This window comes from Aquarana catesbeiana, linkage group LG11 (assembly GCF_042186555.1).
Source record: "Aquarana catesbeiana isolate 2022-GZ linkage group LG11, ASM4218655v1, whole genome shotgun sequence".
In the NCBI taxonomy this organism is placed as follows: Eukaryota; Metazoa; Chordata; class Amphibia; order Anura; family Ranidae; genus Aquarana; species Aquarana catesbeiana.
In genome coordinates this window covers 50,192,768-50,213,191 of record NC_133334.1, presented here as the reverse complement: position 1 = coordinate 50,213,191, position 20,424 = coordinate 50,192,768, and the positions used below count along the sequence as shown (strand labels likewise).

The following is a 20,424-nucleotide window of genomic DNA, read 5'->3' as shown; positions in this document are numbered from 1 at the left end:
CGGTCCAGACGGACTGACAACAGGCTATTATAAAACTTTCATTGACATTCTTAGACCACACTTCCTGACTGCATTCAACTCACTATCTCCTGACAACCCCCCACCTAGAGACTTACTATCAGCACACATAACGGTAATACCTAAGCCCAACAAAGACACATCCATTGTCACTAATTACCGCCCAATCTCTTTGCTAAACGTGGACCTGAAAATCTACGCCAAGATCTTGGCTAACCGTCTCTTGCCCCTATTGCCCAAACTCATCTCCTTGGACCAGGTAGGCTTTATACCTGGTAGAGAGGCGAGAGACAACACGATCAAGGCAATCAATATTCATAAATGGTTAACTTCTACCCAACAACAAGGGTTTTTTCTATCTCTGGATGCGGAGAAGGCATTCGACAGGTTGGCATGGGATTACATGTCGGAAGTGCTTAAAACTATTGGAATACGAGACCGCATGCTGCAATTTATAATGGCACTATACGCTGCCCCAACAGCACAGGTCCGGGTCAATGGTCACCTGTCGGATGCCTTCTCCATATCAAACGGGACACGCCAGGGATGTCCACTTTCACCCTTAATATTTGTCCTCACGCTGGAACCACTCCTCCAGCGACTAAGGTCTAATCCAGACATCAAAGGAGTGACCGTCTCCAATAATACATACAAGCTGTCTGCCTTTGCAGATGACATCCTCCTGTTCCTGACAGATCCACACATCACATTACCCAACTTACTTAAGGATTTTGCCACTTTCAATTCCCTAACCAACCTACAGATTAACTTTGCAAAATCGGAAGCCCTAAACATTTCTTTACAAAAAGAGACCCTTACAACCTGTCAATCTAACTTCCCCTTCAGATGGAACCGAGATGCAATTACATATCTCGGGATCCGCTTACCGGCTCACCTTTCAGATCTCTATTCCAAAAATTACTTACCGATTCTCCAACATATTCAAAAAGACCTAAAGTCCTGGTCATCAGGAATGTTTTCTTGGTTTGGGAGGGCATCGGTAATTAAAATGAACATTCTACCGAGAATATTATATGTCCTGCAAACAGTCCCCATAAAATTACCACAAGCCTTCTTTGCCTCGTACCGCAAGGCATGCAGCAGCTTCATATGGGGCAAGGATCGCCCTAGACTCAGCTTTGCTAGGTTAACATTACCCAAATTGAAAGGAGGCATAGCCCTACCCGACATTACTAAATATCACTGGGCCTGCCAACTATCAAGAATTGTCGACTGGAATGTACACACCCACACAAAAGCCTGGATACAAATTGAGAATGAATTCTCCCCAATCCCTATCCGACAACTACCTTGGATTTCCCAGACAAAGATTCCTCTGGCCTGCAACCAACACCCCCTGATCTCCACCACTCTAAACTCCTTTAAAATAACGTGCCGTAAACATCACGTTTCCTCCACTCCAGGCCCAATGACACCACTCCGAAACAACCCAGAGTTCCCAGCGGGTCTCTCGGCTACATTCCTTGCGGACTATTGGCCCCATACTGATCCGCGTGCGGAACATTTCTTCTCCGGAAGAACCTTTCGAACCATTTCTAATCTACCCACGCATACATCTGGACGTCCCTTCCCGTTATGGACATACTTTCAAATACGACACTTTATTAATCACTCTCTCGAGAGCTCCAACTATTCCAGACCACTCACACCTTTTGAAACATTGTGTACCCAGACGGAGCCACAACGACATGTGATCTCAGAGATATATGCTCTCCTATTCTCTGACCACAATCCTAAATCTAACATAGCCACTCGCAGTTGGGAAAGCGAATTGGAACTGGACCTATCAGAAGAAGAATGGGAAAACATATACACCTATATCCACAAGGGATCTATTAACGTGTCGACGCAAGAAAATGGCTTCAAAGTATTCTCTAAGTGGTACAAGACCCCACTTAAACTTCACAAAATTTCCCCCAAAGTCCCCTCCACTTGTTGGAGATGCTCAGAGGGAGAAGGTTCCCTTCTCCACATATGGTGGTCCTGCCCATCCATCCAACCTTTCTGGAAAGAGGTCCATCGCATCACCTCTAACATAACAACCTACCAAATCGAATTCACCCCAGCCCAAATGCTGCTTCATCACTCCTCCATCCCAAAAAAGGAATACCACCGCTCCCTTGCTCTGCACCTGATAAACGCGGCAAAAATGTGCATACCGACGCTCTGGAAGTCATCCAAACCCCCTACTATAGCCGATTGGCTCAAACGAATAACTAAAGTAGCTGAAATGGAGGAACTGATCCACCAAGCCAAAGATACACCAACCAAATTCAGGAATACCTGGTCATGCTGGCATCATTTCCTAACAACAGACGAATACACTGATCTAATGTCTTAAAGGCTCACACTGTCTTTCCGAGCTTAGTCGGAGGAGGAAACATCACAATCTATTCTACCCCTCTAACTCCCATACCCTCACTACTCCTTCTATCCTACTCTTCGATTCGCTCCCTCCCCATCCACAGGGTAGCTGCACGAAGCCAAAGATGACACGTCCACTCCCGCCTGCCCACTATAGACCTTCTCACTGTATCTACTCATCCCAAGCCCACAATTTCCGTATCCCACTCCAAATCATTTTTATGCCTTTATGATCAGCCTCTTAAAGGATTGCTAGTGGTCCGGTGACCGCAATCCTATCACACATTAACCTATTTAGAGGCAACACCACATCATCAACAGAACTCCACTCACAGATAACACATCGAGCCCAAACACACGAAAAACAATTTAGCTTACGACTAAATGATCCTACACACTGTCTCAACCATAGACATAACACCAGGAGATCCCAGATCTTTTACTACAGCAGTAGAAAGATTACTGATTCAAAAACATGAAGCCAGACAAACACTATAGAACACACCATTACATTAGGTTACGCCTTCAAACACACAAAACCCCACAAAACCCCACAAAGACCCCAGTTAATACGATGTATTCACTATACTAAGTCAAGATATAGATACCAGTGTTTGATGGTTCATTACTCGTTTATCATTAATTACTTACTGTTTTACTGTACTTCAGTACCTAAGTTGCATTCTTCAGAGCAGATAATACAATACGGATGATTACTGTATGAAGCACCCTATACTACTGCATTTTAATACTCCTTGTATGTTATCAATCTGTATCACTATGTTGTACTATGACTTTTTTATTTACAATAAATAACAATCTGGAAAAAAAAAAAAAAAAAATTGTATTTGCTTTTGGTGAATGCTGGAATGTTAATGCAACTTTGTTGTATACAAAAAAAAAAGTCCTCCCTGCAAAGAAATGCATTAGTAGTTAGCAGCACTCTGTTTTCATGACATAAACTTGCTGGAGAATCTTTAGCATCAAGCACACTTCTGGATGTTTCTGGTTCCACACTGCACTCCGTGGTTCCTACACAGGGGCTGCCTGGAGGAACCACAAGCACCTGGCACTCCTGAAAGTGATGATGCAGAAGATTTTTCAACAAGCTGGAAGACAACAGCGTTTAATGGTACAGCACGGATAAATAGTAATGCGTTTCCTTGCTGGGTGACCTTTTTTTATTTTTTTGTTTTAAAAGCAGTAACGGAGCTGCTTTAAAGCTGAACTGAGAACAAATGTCTGAATATATGTATAGGAGCTGTTTTACCGGCCAAAGGATTTATAGTTGTGTGCAGCCAGTCTTGTGATGCAGACAGCACAGTGGGATCCTCAATCTCCACTACAGACTACATTGTATACAAATAGTAGAGCCTGGTTCTTGACCTGGCACAGCCTGTGACTAGATGATGATGAAGCAGCAGCAGCTGATGTCTTATCATTGTGCTCTTCGTCTTTAAAACCACAACAAAGCTGTAGGGCCTTGACTGGTTCAGAGTGCTGGCCCTTTCTCTCCCAGTCTGACTGCTGATGTGTAGGTGATTATAGGATCCTATGCATTAAGGTGAAATTACACCTGGCAGTGACCCCCCCCCCTCCCCCCGTTTTAGCTTAAATGAGCCCCGTATTTCCCTCGGCGAGGACACGCTGTCCCTCTCTCCACGGGGTCCCGGCTCTTGATTGTATAGATTTCTAGCAGCGCAGCCATTGGCTCCCGCTGCTGTCAATTAAATCCAATGATGCAGGGAGCGGGGCCGAGTCTGGCATTCGTGTCTATGGGCGCAAATGCTTGACTCGGGAGCGGCCCAGAAGGTAACCACCCCCCCCACCCCCCCTGGAGAGCGCTTCTCCTAGGGTGTTATCTGATGCCGGGAGGAGCCGCCGGGGGACCCCAGAAATGGACGATCAGGGCCACATTGTGCAAAACGAGCTGCACAGTGGAGGTAAGTATGATATGTTGTTGTTTAAAAAAAAAAAAAAAATCGAGCCTTTACAATAACTTTAATGCTAGTTCTATTGCAATATTTATTTTCCTTTTTCAGAAAGGGGAGAACAGGAATGTTGCTCATGCAGGGGCTACACAGCAGCATAAACCAACATCAGTTGTCGTCGTAGAACCAGGCAAGGAGGGCAAACCCTGACATATTTCAGGCCTAATTGAGCAAGTCAGACAACCCAGTTAGAGTGCCTTAAACTGTGACTTATCAAGTCTCAAGCTTCCAAAATTAAAGTGGTTGTAAACGCACATCTATTTAAAAAGACACAATTTTTCTTTTAGATTTACCAAAACCATGTAATATGAGTTCAAACCTGAACAGCTGTCCCCCGACGTCTCTGCACTGAGAACTGAGCCACCGAACATCGCTGATGGCTCGGTTTTCACAGATCCCCGAGAGGAGAGCTGCTGACTGTCAGTCAGCGTCTCTCCTCTCTGCTTCTCATTGGAGCGATGAGCTGTGGAGGGGCGGGAAGAGGCCATCTCAGCGGCGCACTGAGACTGCCATCAAGGCAGCTGGCGGATCCAGACTTGGAAGTCAGGATGACACGCTGCCTCGACTGATAGCAGTGATGTCAGTGGAGAGAGGACTTTAGACCGCTCTCCGCTGAAAACGGGTCACAGGAGCGCAAAACGAAGTGCACCCAGAGGAGAAGACCAGCCTAAAAAGCTCAGGCTGGACTTCTTTTAGGGGAATTTGGTTGTGAATCAGTTGGAATGTTAGAAAGATTTTCATTAACAAGTAATGTATTCATACACATTTTAACCTCAGCTAAATCCTTTCTAGGCCTGTTCCTTTGCTTTAGCAATGCAAAAACTGCTTACAAATGTGGGAAGCTTGGAAATCAAACACAAAAGATATTGTTTATAAGTAAGACTCCTTGAGCAGCTACCCAGTGACTCTCACAAGGGAATGTACGCTGAAAAGAAACGGAGTGCTTCTAAGAATATCAATAGATCCAGGTTTAGAAAATGAATCAATGTAAAATGCTTACCTATTGCAGGTGGTTGGGGAAAATACAAACAGACCTGGATATTAATTATTAACCTTATATGTATTCCAAAATGTATTTACAATGATCTTCAAACGCCAATAGATAAAAGAATATAATGTCTAGAGGTAGCTGCATTTGGCAGCAGAGATGTACCTACAGGAAAGTGCTCACCAGGTTTTAAAGCTGAGAATAATATCACTTGGCTCAAGCCCAAATTATTGGTGTGTTTCCACGTACAAACCAGAAGATGTCATTGCTACCGGGCTTCATAGAATAAGAGTCCAAGTTTAGTAAAATTAGTTAAAACTTGTCTGTTTCAGAGTGTACCTCAGGAGCTACAGACAATGAATAGAACATGATTTGCCGTGATGCACAGTATTGTGTTTTCCTGACCACCTGCAAGGGTGAACATTTTACATTGTTTCTCTTTCCAAATCTTAATCTATTGATACTCTTCAAAGCGCCTGGTTTCTTCTGTTTCTTTACAGTGTACACTGGAAAAATGCTGCATAGACTTCGCAAAATGCAAGTGATGGACTCTAGCTGTAATAGTAGTAGTAAAGAGTATATCAGACAGGTTTTGCTGCCTGACCGTGAGACCCAAAATTGACTGCAAAAGGGCCATTACTAGGTCTTTTGGAATAAAAATATCTAGAGGTGGCTAAGGATTCTAGATCAAAAAGAAATCCTATTTAGGCGAAACCACAAGACATGGAAGGAACACCTGAAGTTGGAGGGGACACTGCAAGATGGTCTAACTGATGGTGTCCCCAAGAGATGTAACTGAAATATTAACTTTGTTTATTCTTGTCTTCACAGATACAAGAAGAACATCAAGGCTTTGTACATTGTCCACCCCACCATGTTTATCAAGACCTTACTGGTTCTGTTTAAACCTATTATCAGGTGAGGCTTCTAAATGTTGTCTTACAAAGACCAAAAATACACTATGAGGCCATTTCTTTGAACAGCTGACATTTTTATACAGATTATGGTAGCCCTTATCTGTCATATCTGGTCTACTTTGCCATACCATTAGGTTTTCTCATTTTATCTAGTTAGTCCAGATGGAATGAAAGAGGCACTCTTGTTGGTTGCTGTGGGAAACGAGTACTAGTCTTCCATTCATTCTTTAATCAAAAAGACTGAGTACACTGAACACCTTGAATATAGAAAGTGGCTGATCCACTAAACCAGTAACCAGAATAATTTGCTGGCTATTCCCCCACCAACACATTAAGTCCTAACACATTGATATAGCACAAGGAGAGATATCCGATATTCTGCACTGACCAGCCAATTTAATATATACCAAACACATAGCACTTTTATGATGAGCAAAGTGACAGTGCTTCAGTATGGTGCACTGTGATAACTAAATAAATGTGGACATAAAGAGGAACTTTAATCAGTTTTGCCACACAGGCAATGTTAAACAGGAGTAGTGAGACAGATTGTACAACAGTTGTACTACAAGGTTTCCACTGAATTTTATAATTCCTCCCTCAGCTGCTGTAAAGTAGCTTTGTGACCAAATTAAACCTGACCCTGATCACTTCTAATTGTGCTTCTGTTCAGAGTGAATATTTGTTTTACCGTTTGTGATAAATTTGTCTGATAATTTTGCAAATCCTGTTGCAGTTGGCTTCCAAGGATTAAAAGAAGCAGGGATGTCAAATGCTGCATAGACTTAGCAAAATGAGGGGCCACCTGATGCGCCTCATTGTATCGTTAATTTGATTGGTAAATGTCCCCTGTATTGTTCAGAACTTTAATGCTTGTAAGAAGTAAGGGCTACACACCGCTATAATGTGGTAGTAATGCTGTTAAAGTAAAGTAGGAGAGATTGGCTATGTATGTACTTGGTTCTTACAGAGATGGACATTTTAGTGCATTTCTTGGTGTGTGAAGTCATAATATAGGCAATTCAAGCTAGAGTAGAATACGAAACTACCTCCATATACTCTAGGCCCAAAGCTTCATTAACAAAATAGGAAATAATAGTAAACCATAATGGTAATGTGAGATTTTTCATTTTGTCTTCCAGCTTCAAGTTTGGTCGAAAGATATTTTATGCAAATTATCTGACTGAATTGGATGAGATTGTCAAGTTGGAGCAGTTGGGGATTCCAAAATCAGTACTAGAGTAAGAATTTTGGACATATCTGAACTGAAAACTGTGAGCTGCAGGTCAGCTAAATACATAAATGTTTTCTTGCAAACTTTGCCAACTTCTGTCCTGTGTATTTATTTTGATGTAGGCCATTTAATCACACTTGTCAACATTGTTCTTGTTGAAGACTTTTTTTTATAACTGCATGATCAGGCCTAGGGTTACAGTAGGATATATTGCACCCACAGCATCCCCATAAGGGTGCATATAAATTTGCAAAGTGTTTTTATTCCAGTTCAATACAGGCTGAGTACAATCTCTGTGCGGGTTTCTGGGAAAGACAGACTGTTACAGGAGCAGGGGAAAATGAAAAATCTAGACTATAGCTGAAGTTTTGCCATGGTTTCCAGGAATAGAATGTAAAGGAGAATTACAGCCAAAGCTCGTTCATTTCTCCTGTGACACGTTTTTGGCAGACGGGGCTGAAGCCTGCTGTCAGCTGACGTCACAGAGCCGGTCCAGGCTCTGAGAAGATCGCAACCATAGGGTTGGGATCCGTATACAAGCCTAGACCGGCACTGAGCTCAGCCTCTCACTGAGTTGCTGAGAGCCTGAGCCAGCCACTCCCGCCCCTTCCACAGCCCAGCGCTCCAGTGAACACGGGGGGCAGAGCAGAGAGCCGGTGACTGACAGTCACCAGTCGGTTCTCAGTGTTCGAACCAGCGGAGGACAGATGCAGCAACGGATCGATGCTGCATCCACCTAGGTAAGTATGGTTCCCCAAAAAAAAAAAAATTTCCATACTTTTCGATTACATTTTTTTGGCAGTAATAGATCGTGACTGGCTGTAGGTTGCATAGGTATTTACATTTGTTTTACAAAAAGGAAAGCCAATTTTAAAGACTTGAACTCTGGGCAAACTATGTTGCATACCAAAGGATTTTGAATTCTGTTCAGCTAGATCTGTGATCCAGACATTACTTCTGCAACATACCCAGGTCCTAACCTCCTTGAGAGGTCTCTGCAGACTGTAGTGTAGCTGAGTAGTACAACCTGATTCTGGACTCTCCCCAGTCTGTGAATGGACAAGGAAGAAGTAGAAGCACACATTATATTTCTGCTCTACCATCTGATCAGGTACCCTATAGTGTTAGGTGGGGAGGGCTGTGCAATGCAATAATCAAGGCTAGCTTAAATTGCTACCCTTCTCTTTCCCAGCCTGATTGCTGCTGTGAAGGGGATTTCAGGTAAATGCTAGCATGTGAGATTCAGGCAGGTGCTATTGCCAGTTGAATGAAAAAATACATATAGTTATCTTTTTTTCTTTAATGAATGCATAACTGAATTGAGCAGTTTTTTATATGCTTGTTTTCTGCTAGCTCCCTTTTTGAAGGCTTCTTTTGGATGCTGGTTCAAGATCATAGATTCCTGGTGCCCAACCTACGTCCCGAGGGCCATGTTGCGGCCCTTTGGTGTTTGAAGTTCGGCCCTTGAGCTCCAGCAGTCACTAGTTGGAGCATTGATTTGTAAAGGATGCTATTAATAGTAACCTCTAGCAGATAAAATTTTTTTTTCACAATCTCAGCTTGCTACTTTTTAACAATTCCAGTGTTGGTATTCAGCACTTTCCCTAGTTAGGGATGCCTAACTGAGGGAGCCTTAAGCCTAGTACACATGAGCCGAATGTCGGGTGACATTGACCAGTTCAATAAAAACTGGCCGATTCAATAACTTTTGGCCCGCTTCTATCTGATGAGCATGCTAGAAAACCAGCAGCCAACCGACTCCTAACCAGCGCTCTCAGCCAGTGGCTGAAAGTGCTGACTGGAGTTTTTGGGGGGGGGCCCGTCGGATCATTAGTACAGTGGCTCTGACTGGAGCTGTCGGCTGGTTGAAGAAAAAAACTAGTGGTGTGTACCAGGCTTTAAAGATGGATGAAGCTGTATCTTTTAGAGGCCACATGTAACCAGTCCATTTTCTCACATGTAGACAGTGACAAAGAACACTGCAGAGCTGAGCAGGTAATGGTGCAGTCAGGGTGGCAGTGGCATGTAAATTGTAGGAATAATTTTAAACTTTCTTTTTTTTTTTTAATCTGGCAAGCAAAACTATTCCAGTAAATGCATTTTCAACATTTAATGGTTTGCCTGGAGATTTGCTTTTAGGGTCTGTCTAGTCAGAAACAGTTGAACCTGGTGGACTAAATCACCCCCTTGTTTTTTATATGTCTTGGATAATCCAGTGGTGAGATTCCTGACATATTCCTGATGCTGTCCATTTAGGTATTCTGGGGGTTGTTAGCCGACCCTGTGTGTTTCAGAACCTCCTGTTGCTTTCTAATATATAGTAATTGGGAAAAATCCAAAGGTGCGAGAGAAAACTTCTTACAAGAGCCATGGCAGGTGTGTAGACACCGGAACTTGTCCCTGAGAGATAAAGGAAAATGAACATGTGGTTTCAAGGAACATTTAAATTATTACTTTGCCTATTCAGTACAGAGTGACCGGCTCTCTTGACAGATCATTTTTTACCCTACCCATTGATAATTTTTGCTGTGCTTCCCTGCATTTCTCTTGTCAAAGCCCTCAGAGATACTTGGTACTTTAGGAAGGGAGAAACATAATGACTTTCTCCCCTTACTCCTAATACGTAGTGCTTGGGCCTAAGTGGTCAATCGCAAAGCTAGAACACTTTCACAAGGTGGAGGGGAGAAGGTGATTAACTATGTAGTTTGTGTCGGTGGGTGAGAGGTGTGGCCTGTCAAGAGAACTCAGCCCTGAATGGGCAAAAAGATTATCTAACTTTTCAGCATCTGCCGAAAATTGAAATCAGTTTTGAGTCGACTGACCTATTAGATAGCAAATATTTATGGGTCATTGATCCCTAAGCTTGGTTTTCAAAAGAATGTATTTTCCTGAATTTTTTTCCTTTTACTACAGGTATGACAAGCTTATCCGCTCTACAATGAAGCCCCCAGCCGCCAACCAAAAGGCTGCTCCCCCTCGGCCGCCTCTGCCTAACCAGCAGTTTGGTATCTCTCTGCAGCAGTAAGTATTTTGCAATAGCTTTGCTTCTGTTGTCCTCGAATCCCTGCTCTTACCTCCCCATTTTTCCATGCAGGCTGAGGGAGAAGCGCCCAGGCAATGAGAAGATTCCCCAGGTTGTACAGGAAACAGTGAGCTATCTTCGGCAGAATGGTAAGCAGTCTGAAATCCTGTATATCTCATGGCTTTAGCCTTTTTACAACTTATTCCTTCACATTATACAAAAGTGATTTAAACCCCTGTTGGATTTTGTATAAAATCTGACATCTGATTGTTTGCAGTGTTCATCAGACGTGGTTCTTTTTAAAGTGATTATAAAGGCAGAAGGTTTTTTTTTATCTTAATGCATTCTAATGCATCAGCCTCCCTACACTTACCTGAGCTCCCTCTGTGACCAGCAATGTCCAAGAGTGTCTTGGCCACCTGAGATTCTCCCTCCTGATTGGCTGAGACACCGCAGCGGCGCCATTGACTGCCGCTGCAGTTAATCAACGTCAACTAGCCAATTAGGAGAGGGGTAGGGCCGGGTCGGGGCTCCATGTCTGAATGGACACAGAGAGCTGTGACTCGGCTCGGGTGCCCCCATAGCAAGCTGCTTGCTGTGGGGGCACTGAACAGGGGGGAGGGGCCAAGAGCACAGAAGAGGGACCCAAGAAGAAGAGGACCCAAGCCGCTCTGTGCAAATCTACTGCATGAGGCAGGTAAGTTTAAGATATTTATTATTTTTATAGGGAAAAAGGAGACTTTATGATCACTTTAAATACTGTCATTTTTCCATTGTCCCATGCCTATTTTTCAATCGCCTTAAGTGATTTCTTACCTGCTATTGGCTAGTTGCCCATATTTTCAATGCGTTGGTAGTGTCTCATTTGATACCTGCTTACAGCCATCACAAATACACAAGACCATTGTCAACCAGAATAAGCACTTTTCAGTTGACCATGTATGCTGAAGTATGTCCTGCCTGTGCTCTCCTTTCTGGTAAGCTTGTTCGCTTGACCGCACTGTGCAAAGAGTCCTGTGTGGCTTACAGTGCTACCCCTTCCTCTAGCAGTCCGATGTCCGTTGTGCAAGCAAGAACAGGAGGACAAATTCAGGTACATATGCTACCCATAATAAATTTTTACATTTTACTGACAGATGTATGAATCCTATAAATGCATTAGGCCTCTGGCCTTGTTCATTTATATTATCACTGAATTCCTAAGTGAATCCTAAAATCCTTGCACTTTATTCTGATATAAGATGTTCTTCTCAGGCTCAGTCTGTATTGCTGATGCTCTTGTACAAATCCAAGGCTGGCCATAGACGGTTCAAATCTCTGCCGGTTTAGCAGGAATTGGCTGAGATTTGAACTATGTATGGGCAGACTGCATGTTATTCGATCGATCGACTTCGGTACAAACAGCCTGCCGGATCTTGCATGCGATTTTTGCTAGTGGCTGGTATAGCCGCTAGCAATTATCAATGTCTTCTCCCAGCATAAATGATTTCCCCGTCCTAGTGCCTGGAAAATACAATGACTCTGCAGGAAGGGATTCCCCTGTCAACACAATCTTTGCTGATGGGGGAATCTAGCAAATTTCTTTCCTGCAACTTGTGGTTGTAGGAAAGAAATTTTGCATTGTGTATGCCGTGCACAACATTCCTTCTTGCTTTCACATGTGATACATTGACATCTCTGACACCAAAGAGTTCTTGACTAATGATAAAAGCCCATCAGCCCCAACCAGGGGTCATTGATACCCAGGCCAAATTTAGCATTGTCAGCTGACTTGACAGTAACTCTGTCTACTTTGCATACCTAAATATTTTTAATTTTACCTATTATTTATTCTTTAGGGAATATATGGCTTTTTGCTGTTTGTTTAATAAAAAAAATCCTGCCCTGCTTTTTTTTTTTTTTTCTTTTTTATAGTCTAGCAAACAAACAAAAATGTGTAACTTTTTTTTTTTTTTTTTTTTTTTTTTTTTTTTTAATTACATTTTTTTGACTAATGTATTTATAAAATTGTATTGGTATCTTACAGTTACACTATTATATAAATGGAACTGTGTATCTTCAGGCTGAGGACTTGTTTTGTCAATGATGCCTCCAACCTGCATTTGTCATAGAGGACATAGTGATTGCATGGTCATTAATGGCTCAGATTGGTTCCAATTGTCAGTTGGGCCTGAGCTGTCTGAATTGAGAGCCAGCAACTCTGCAAACTGTTGGCTGCTGGCTTTAAAAGGGGAGGATCTTTATTTGACATATCCCAGTATTATTTGTATTGTCCTGGGGAACATTGATAAACTGATTGCGGGAAGGGGTTAATGGCTTTTTTCTTCAGGATGGGTAGAATAAAGTTGTTGCTCCATTTCTGTGGGCGTATTGCAAACATTGTTCTGTGTCTGTCCAGCCAAATGGCAGGAAATAGGTCCTTATCACTCTTCAGGGTTAAGTTGCAATTTCCTTTCAAATCTTGAAAACATGCCATTCAAACTCATAGAATTGTCTTCAGAGTGAGGATCTGCTGGTAGTACATTCTTGTGTCTGTGTCACAGTACATTAATAGTTACTTCTACCACAGAGCATCTGAGAGGATTGCCAATTGTTTTTTTCTTTAACCATTAAAAATAGAATTAATGGGCAGACTGGAGAGTATGGACATCCGGTAAACTCCAATATCTTACATTTTGTATTTGTGCAGGCACTTTATATGCTGAAACATTGCCAGGGTTACAACCGATTTGACCACATTTAAAGGTGGTTAAAGCAAAACCCCAGGCAGACTATTAGGTGCACAGCTTAAAGAAGAGGGTTCTGCAACAATATACAGTACTGGATGCTAGTGTGTTCCTGTAGATATAGTCCAATGCAGAAAAAAACTGCTTCCTCAGGGATTCCACAGGAGCATCACAGTAGTGCACTATGCTGGGCATGCATAAACCCTACGTTCTCCAATAGACTGCCATCAGAAGCAATACACGTACCAGAATTCCCACAACCAGGTGGGGGACTCCGTAAGAGGCGCACCAGAGTATTTGCCAAGAGCAACAATATCCAACTTGTAATGGTTGCTTCTGAGCACAAAATGTACAAGGAGGCACATATATACTGTGTGTCTGTATATGCAGTATCTCACAAAAGTGAGTACACCCCTCACATTTTTGTAAATATTTTATTATATCTTTTCATGTGACAACACTGAAGGAATGACACATTGCTACAATGTAAAGTAGTGAGTGTACAGCTTGTATAACTGTGCAAATTTGCTGGAAAAACAGAAAAGAAACTGCAATAAGATATAAAAATAAAAATAATACACCCAACACGATGTACCTAAATAGTAAGGGAATTTCTATGCGAAATAGTGGAAGCAGCAATTCTCCTGTATAACACTAGTACAGTGAGTAGAATAAAGAAAAATTATAGAATCGCACTAAACCTATAAGTTTTTAAAGTGAATATGAGCCACAAACAGATAAATAGAGATACACCGATCATGGAATGATCCAGAGTTCGGCGTAAATCAAAAGCAAATATACCAGTGCCTGTATATTATTTTCTAAAACCATCAGTTTTAAAAACCTAAATGAAACAAGGCATAAGTGTGAAAGATAATAATGATAAACAAAGTCCAATCATATAAGCAAAATTGAAAAATATGTGACATCCACCCGTGCAAAATTAAAATGAACTAAAAGTCCATGCACAAGTAAGATAAATCTTCAGAAGCTGGTATAAAGAAGACTGTGTTGGGTCCACCACCATTAGATAGAGAGTTACTTCTTTCCAGAAACCCATGATCCCCCGTTACAGAGGATCAAAAGAAGCCTGTAGTAATGATACAATCTCCAGGGCGCACCAAGCAAAGCCGCTGCTCTTCGGATCGCCTGTGGTAATGATACAATCTCCAAAGCGCACCAAGCAGGACGACTACTCTTCAAACCATCTCATTGTATTCAAGCCCATGAGCGGGTATGTGTGGCATGTAAAAATATATAAATGCTCCAATAGTGTAAAACCTTTAGATTTATTAAGACAAGTAAAACAAAGTATTGCACTTACAAAGTTATAGCAATAAAAGCGCCTGAAGTCTGGTGCGCCGGCCAGCACACACTGAGACAAACCTGACCATCTGGGTACACAAACAGTAAGCACATCTTGTGCTCAGAAGAATACACATTACAAGGTGGATATTATGGCCCTTGACAAATACTCCAGAGGATCTTAGTCCGTAATGTTCAATATTGAGTTGGCCCACCCTTTGAAGCTATAACAGCTTCAACGCTTCTGGGAAGGCTGTCCACGAGGTTTAGAAGTGTGTCTATAGGAATGTTTGACCATTCTTCCAGAAGCGCATTTGTGAGGTCAGGCACTGATGTGGACGAGAAGGCCTGGCCAGCAGTCTCCGCTCCAATTCATCCCAAAGGTGTTCTGTGGGGTTGAGGTGCAGGCCAGTCAAATTCCTCCACCCCAAACCCGCTCATCCATGTCTTTTATGGACCCTGTTTAAGCACCAGTGCACAGTCGTATCCAGAGGTTGTCTTTGGGAAAAAGATGTATGAGTGCTGCCAGCATTGCTGCAGAAGTTAAAGGGCAGGGGGTCAGCCTGTCAGTGCTCAGACCATACACCGCACACTACATCAAATTGGTCTGCATGGCTGTCGTCCCAGAAAGAAGCCTCTTCTAAAGATGATGCAAAGAGAGCCCACAAACAGTTTGCTGATGACAAGCAGACTAAGGACATGGATTACTGGAACCATGTCCTTTGGTCTGAGGAGACCAAGAGAAACTTATTTGGTTCAGATGCTGTTAAGCGTGTGTGGCGGCAACCAGGTGAGGAGTACAAAGACAAGTGTGTCTTGCCTACAGTCAAGCATGGTGGTGGGAGTGTCATGGTCTGGGGCTGCACGAGTGCTGCCGGCACTGGGGAGCTACAGTTCATTGAGGGAACTATGAATGCCAACATGTACTGTTACATACTGAAGCAGAGCATGATCCCCTCCCTTCGGAGACTGGGCCGCAATGCAGTATTCCAGCATAAGGACTCCAAACACACCTCCAACACGACCAATACCTTGCTAAAGAAGCTGAGGGTAAAGGTGATAGACTGGCCAAGCATGCCTCCAGACCTAAACCCTATTGAGCATCTGTGGGGCATCCTCAAATGGAAGATATATAGATAGATATATTATATATATATATATATATTAATATTGTGTGTGTGTATATAATTAATATAAAAAAAATATACACACACACCTATCTCTTTTTTAGGCCAGAACCCCCTCCTACTACCCCTATCAGTATGCTGTAGTTTTTTTGCTAGTGTTCTAGGAAGCTAAACATATTTTTCTTCAGGTTTGCTCTTGTAAAAAAACAACTTAACATTCTTCCACTTCTCTTCAATCAAGACTCCTTTCCGCAATGCTGCTGGTGGCCTTCCCTCTGATTGGCAGCATCCAGATCCCTCTGGACTAGGCATTGCAAGTCTAACATGGAAGTCACCCAGTTCTGGTTAGCTGTGAAGCACTGTCCAGGCCCAGAGCCATTGGCTTTGCCTCTGCTTGCCTTGTCACTGAAGACTCACCTGCAGAGTAGGTTAGTTGGGCCGAGCACCAGAAGCTCCTTATTTTTATTAGTTGCTGGGCACCATTATCCCTTGTTTTCTGAGGATTTGACCACAGAAAGGGTCAACCCTGTGGGACTAAGTGCTATTGCCATCTTCTGGGGGGATGATCATCTCCCTTCTGCTGCTCCTGCCTGCAAAGGGACATGTTGAGCTTTGATCTGTTCCTGCTGCCTGCCTGCCAGGGACTTTGGTCACCTCCAGCCATCCAGTCCTCTAGTCACTGACCCTTTACCTGCTACCAGCTATTCAGGTTTTGTGAGTACTTAAGACCTTGCCACTTACCCATATCTGTCCTGCAGCCATCACATGTCTGCCTATAGACATGGGAGTGGCAGTCCCGCCATACAGGGTGCCTCTTGCTCACTTTCAACTAACAGATTGGGGGCTGCTAGCAGTGTGTCTACTGAAGATGCAGACATCTGTAACTTGTCTGTTCCCTCCATTTTAGTCCTCTTTAACTGTCGGGTTTGGCTGAGTCCTCTCCTCTCTTGGTTGAGGGTTTTTACTATGGTCATGCAAGATTTTTTTAATTAAATTACACAGCCATTTGCTGACTGTGATTGCAGAGGCCGCAAACGCACTCCTGCACCCTCCCCAGCCGATTCAAAGTTAATAAAGAACCCCAAAAAAACAAAAAAAAACAAAAACAAGCCAACTACAAGAGTGGTGGAGGATGCACCTTCCTTTTAAACACCCAACCAATAAATGGTTGGAAGCCCCTTCTAGGGCTTTCTTCTCCTGGCAGGTCCCTTCCTGCAGTCAATTCTGGCTGTGATTTTGCTATGCCAAATCATGTCTAAATGATCAAAATGTTTATAAAAACATAATTTAACCACTGCTGCGGTGGAACCCTTGCTTGAGAAGATTACTGTAGAGTTAAATTTCAGCTGTGAGGGTTTTCTGAAAGCCTGGCATCTTATCTCCCGCTTTGTGTCAGTGCATATACGTTTGGCACTTTGGTTAGTGTTAGAATATGGGACGTTTGCAAGAAGCATTTGATACACAAGGTGAGAGACAAAATCTCTTTAGCCCAGTTTTTACATATCATCAAGGATGCCACTGTTTTCCGAAAGATTAATTCCTTTTTTTTTGTCATTGGGTTTCCCCCTTTCATGTTAAAACTCACACTTTATTAAATCTGCGAGCACCTCTTGGGCTTTTCAGCATCAGGTAACTGTCTCCCAGATTTGTAAGGCTGTCACCTCATCTTGTGTTGAAATGTTCTCTAAGGTCCCTTTTCACACTTGTATGACCTGAAAGTCAGGCGACTTTGACACAACTTCAAGCAATGCCTGTGTAATCTTGACGGCTTTGGATTTTAAATCACATCAAAGTCGGACCAAAGTAGCGCAGGGACTACTTTGCCGCACAGATGTGAATGGTACTGATTGGAAATCATGGGGTACGACTTGTTATGCGACTTTGCAGTCCCAAGTCGCAGGACAAGTTGCACAAGTGTGAAAGGGACCTAAGTTCTACCAGGTGGAAACATCTTGTACTTGATCCAGCTCTTCTTTTGTTCTCACATGTTGATTTTGTTGTGACACTCAGCGTATTATAATTAGTTTGTGTTTGGTATGATAAATCCATCGATAAACCTGATTCTCATATGTAGATGTTACAATCATTCTTTGTGCTGACATCTGCCTCTACCACTAACAATTATAGAAAATCGAGGAACCAGCTTGTTTGCATGCTTTAACCTTTCACCCTGTGACCTTGCAGCTCTCGAAACTGAGGGGATATTTCGGAGGTCGGCCAGCACTCAAGTGGTGCGAGAGATTCAGCAAAAATACAACACAGGTGAGAATAATATAATGTATTTTTTGTTTCCTGAGTTTAGTAGAATACTTTAAAAGGGGCCCAGAGTTGATGGATTGTATGCCAAAGGATAACAAAAACAAACCATGCTCCCTAGATGCTATAAAGACAGATAAAAAAACACAGTATAATGCCAAAGAATAGCAATGCTTGTACAGCAGGAAAAAATACAGTGTAAGAGCAAAAGGTAGGTCCAAATCTATGATTTTTTTAAATTTTTTTTATTGAAACAAATTATTGTATGCTTGTGTATTCTAGGAGTTCAAAGATACAGGCAACTTTGCTAGAGCTGTACTCGTAGATGGCAAGCATTTCAGAGAAGGAAATTCAATAAGCCTTCCATATTTTATTTAATATATTATGTTTCATTTTTTTTTATTACTGTAAATGTATCTTGCAATTTATAGTATTGAGCAAATGCACATTGTCATCTTTAGGCTGCTGTACCATTTGCAGCCAAAAACCTTTTTTGCTGCAGCTCCCCCAGAGCCCCCCTTTTACTTACCTGCGCCTTATCCGTTCCAGCGATGGGCATGAGCCCAGCGGGTTCAACCCTTATCTCTCTCATCATTGGACAGATTGATGGCTGCTGTCAATCAAATTAATTGACTCAGGGGGGTGGTCCCGCTTTTTGTGTCGCTGGATGCAGCAGTGGGACCTGGAAGCGCGCCCGCACGTGTGTCCCCAGGGAAAGCTGCTCTCCGTGGGGGCACCCTATGGATGGGAGGAGCCAGGAGCGCCCGTGGGGCACCCCAGAAGAGGAGGATCGGGTCTACTCTATGCAAAACTCTTGCACAGTGCAGGTAAGTATAACATGTTTGTTATTTTTATGGGGAAAAAAAGCGAACCATTACAATCCTTTTTAAAGTTTTTTCTAACCAGAGCCGTAACATGGATGATCCTCTCTTTTTTAATTATGCTAACACTGGGCTTTACATTCTTTCAGGGATTGTAGAAGAATATTTTTCAGGTTGATTTTGATGGTTATCTCACTTTTTTTTTTTTTTTATACTAATCCCAGTCCTGAGGTTTTTGCGGGTCTTTGGGCTGAAAACTGTCCTCAATGCCACCTATTTTTTCAGGTTATGTCTGATTGCCACCAGCCAGGACAACTTATGACATACAGCTGTATGCAGTTAAAATATGTTAACTGTTTTTACCTGCCCAAGCTTTTTTTTTTTTTTATTTTTTTTTAAATTTTCACCAGTCAGCAGCAGTGATTAGCTAGTAAACCGGTATCCTCACACTGAGGATTTGTGGAATCGGCATTGGAGATTTAAATGATGTATAATATGGCAGAAGCCCCTATTTAGCTTCCCTACAGGTCACAGTCCAGGTTCCCTGACTGCCATTTCTTTTTTGCTACCTTTTTAGGACTAGTTCACACCACAATCCCCATTGTGTGTGTGTGTGTGTGTGTGTTTGTTTTTTTTTTTTGTTTTTTTTTTAATTCAGTACTTTATTGCATTTTCCATGGTTTACATACAAACAAGACCCCATGTATCACAGATTCAGAGAATAGCAAACTAGAAAAACAAAGGGCTGTACATCCAGTGTAAAAGAGAGGACATCTTGCAATGCAGAGTGGTACAAAAATATTACAGTATAGAATCACATCAAAGCAAGAACAATTCCAAGACCCTCTGCTAAGAAAACCATTGCACATACAGGTTACTAATTATCAAAATACAAATAGAAATACAAATGTAAGGTCTGCGTATTTTACAGTATCTATATCTATCCCTCTAGATCAACAGCTACAAATGGGGAAGCATAGGTCGACTCAGTAGAGGGCAGCCACAGAGACCACATCTTGTGATATCTCTTTGGGGAAACCCCTATGTTTATAGTTCAATTTTTCCCTTCTTGGGTTCAAATTAACTGCATCCCGCCATTGTGAAATGGAAGGGGCGTGGGCGAGAGCCATTTCAATCATATTAACTTACATGTGTTACATGTGTTTCAGTGCAAAAAAAACTTACTGCTGTACTTTTGTTTTTTTTAAAGCACTGGAACTAAACACAGTGCTAGGGAGATTGAAAAACATTTATTTTACCGTGCATGTGTTCAGGAAAGCATCCGGTGTAAACAAGCCTTGAGAATGATTCAGAGATTGGGTAATGATACCTGTGTTTTGCTTGAATCCGCACAGAAATATAAAGGGCTTTAGCTGTAGATTGTTTTTTGTTTTTTTTGTTTTTTGTTTTTTTTTGTTCAGCCAGCAAGCTGAACAAAAAAAAGTTTTCACCATCTACACAATCCAACTTTGATAGAGGAATCCTCCCCACTGTGATATTGTATTCTGACAGCGGAAGTCCTCTAACATTACCCAGGATCCACCACATATGGATCGAAATTCAGCTGATCCCTGCTGTACTTGCCAAATTTCGACCTGCCTGTAGCCAGATTTAGTGCATAATTCTCCAAGATC

At 42.3% G+C, this 20,424-nt stretch overlaps 1 protein-coding gene across 3 annotated transcripts in view; it reads left to right on the top strand.

Moving 5' to 3' along the window:
- ARHGAP1 (Rho GTPase activating protein 1) overlaps positions 1 to 20,424 on the top strand; it is a 103,039-nt gene that overhangs the window by 69,369 nt on the left and 13,246 nt on the right. For all 3 annotated transcript variants that reach the window (XM_073604308.1, XM_073604307.1, XM_073604309.1), the window contains exons 6-10: positions 6,214 to 6,300; positions 7,442 to 7,540; positions 10,447 to 10,554; positions 10,628 to 10,704; positions 17,898 to 17,975. In XM_073604308.1, coding sequence (XP_073460409.1) covers positions 6,214 to 6,300; positions 7,442 to 7,540; positions 10,447 to 10,554; positions 10,628 to 10,704; positions 17,898 to 17,975 — 449 coding nt within the window. The remainder of the gene's footprint in view (positions 1 to 6,213; positions 6,301 to 7,441; positions 7,541 to 10,446; positions 10,555 to 10,627; positions 10,705 to 17,897; positions 17,976 to 20,424) is intronic.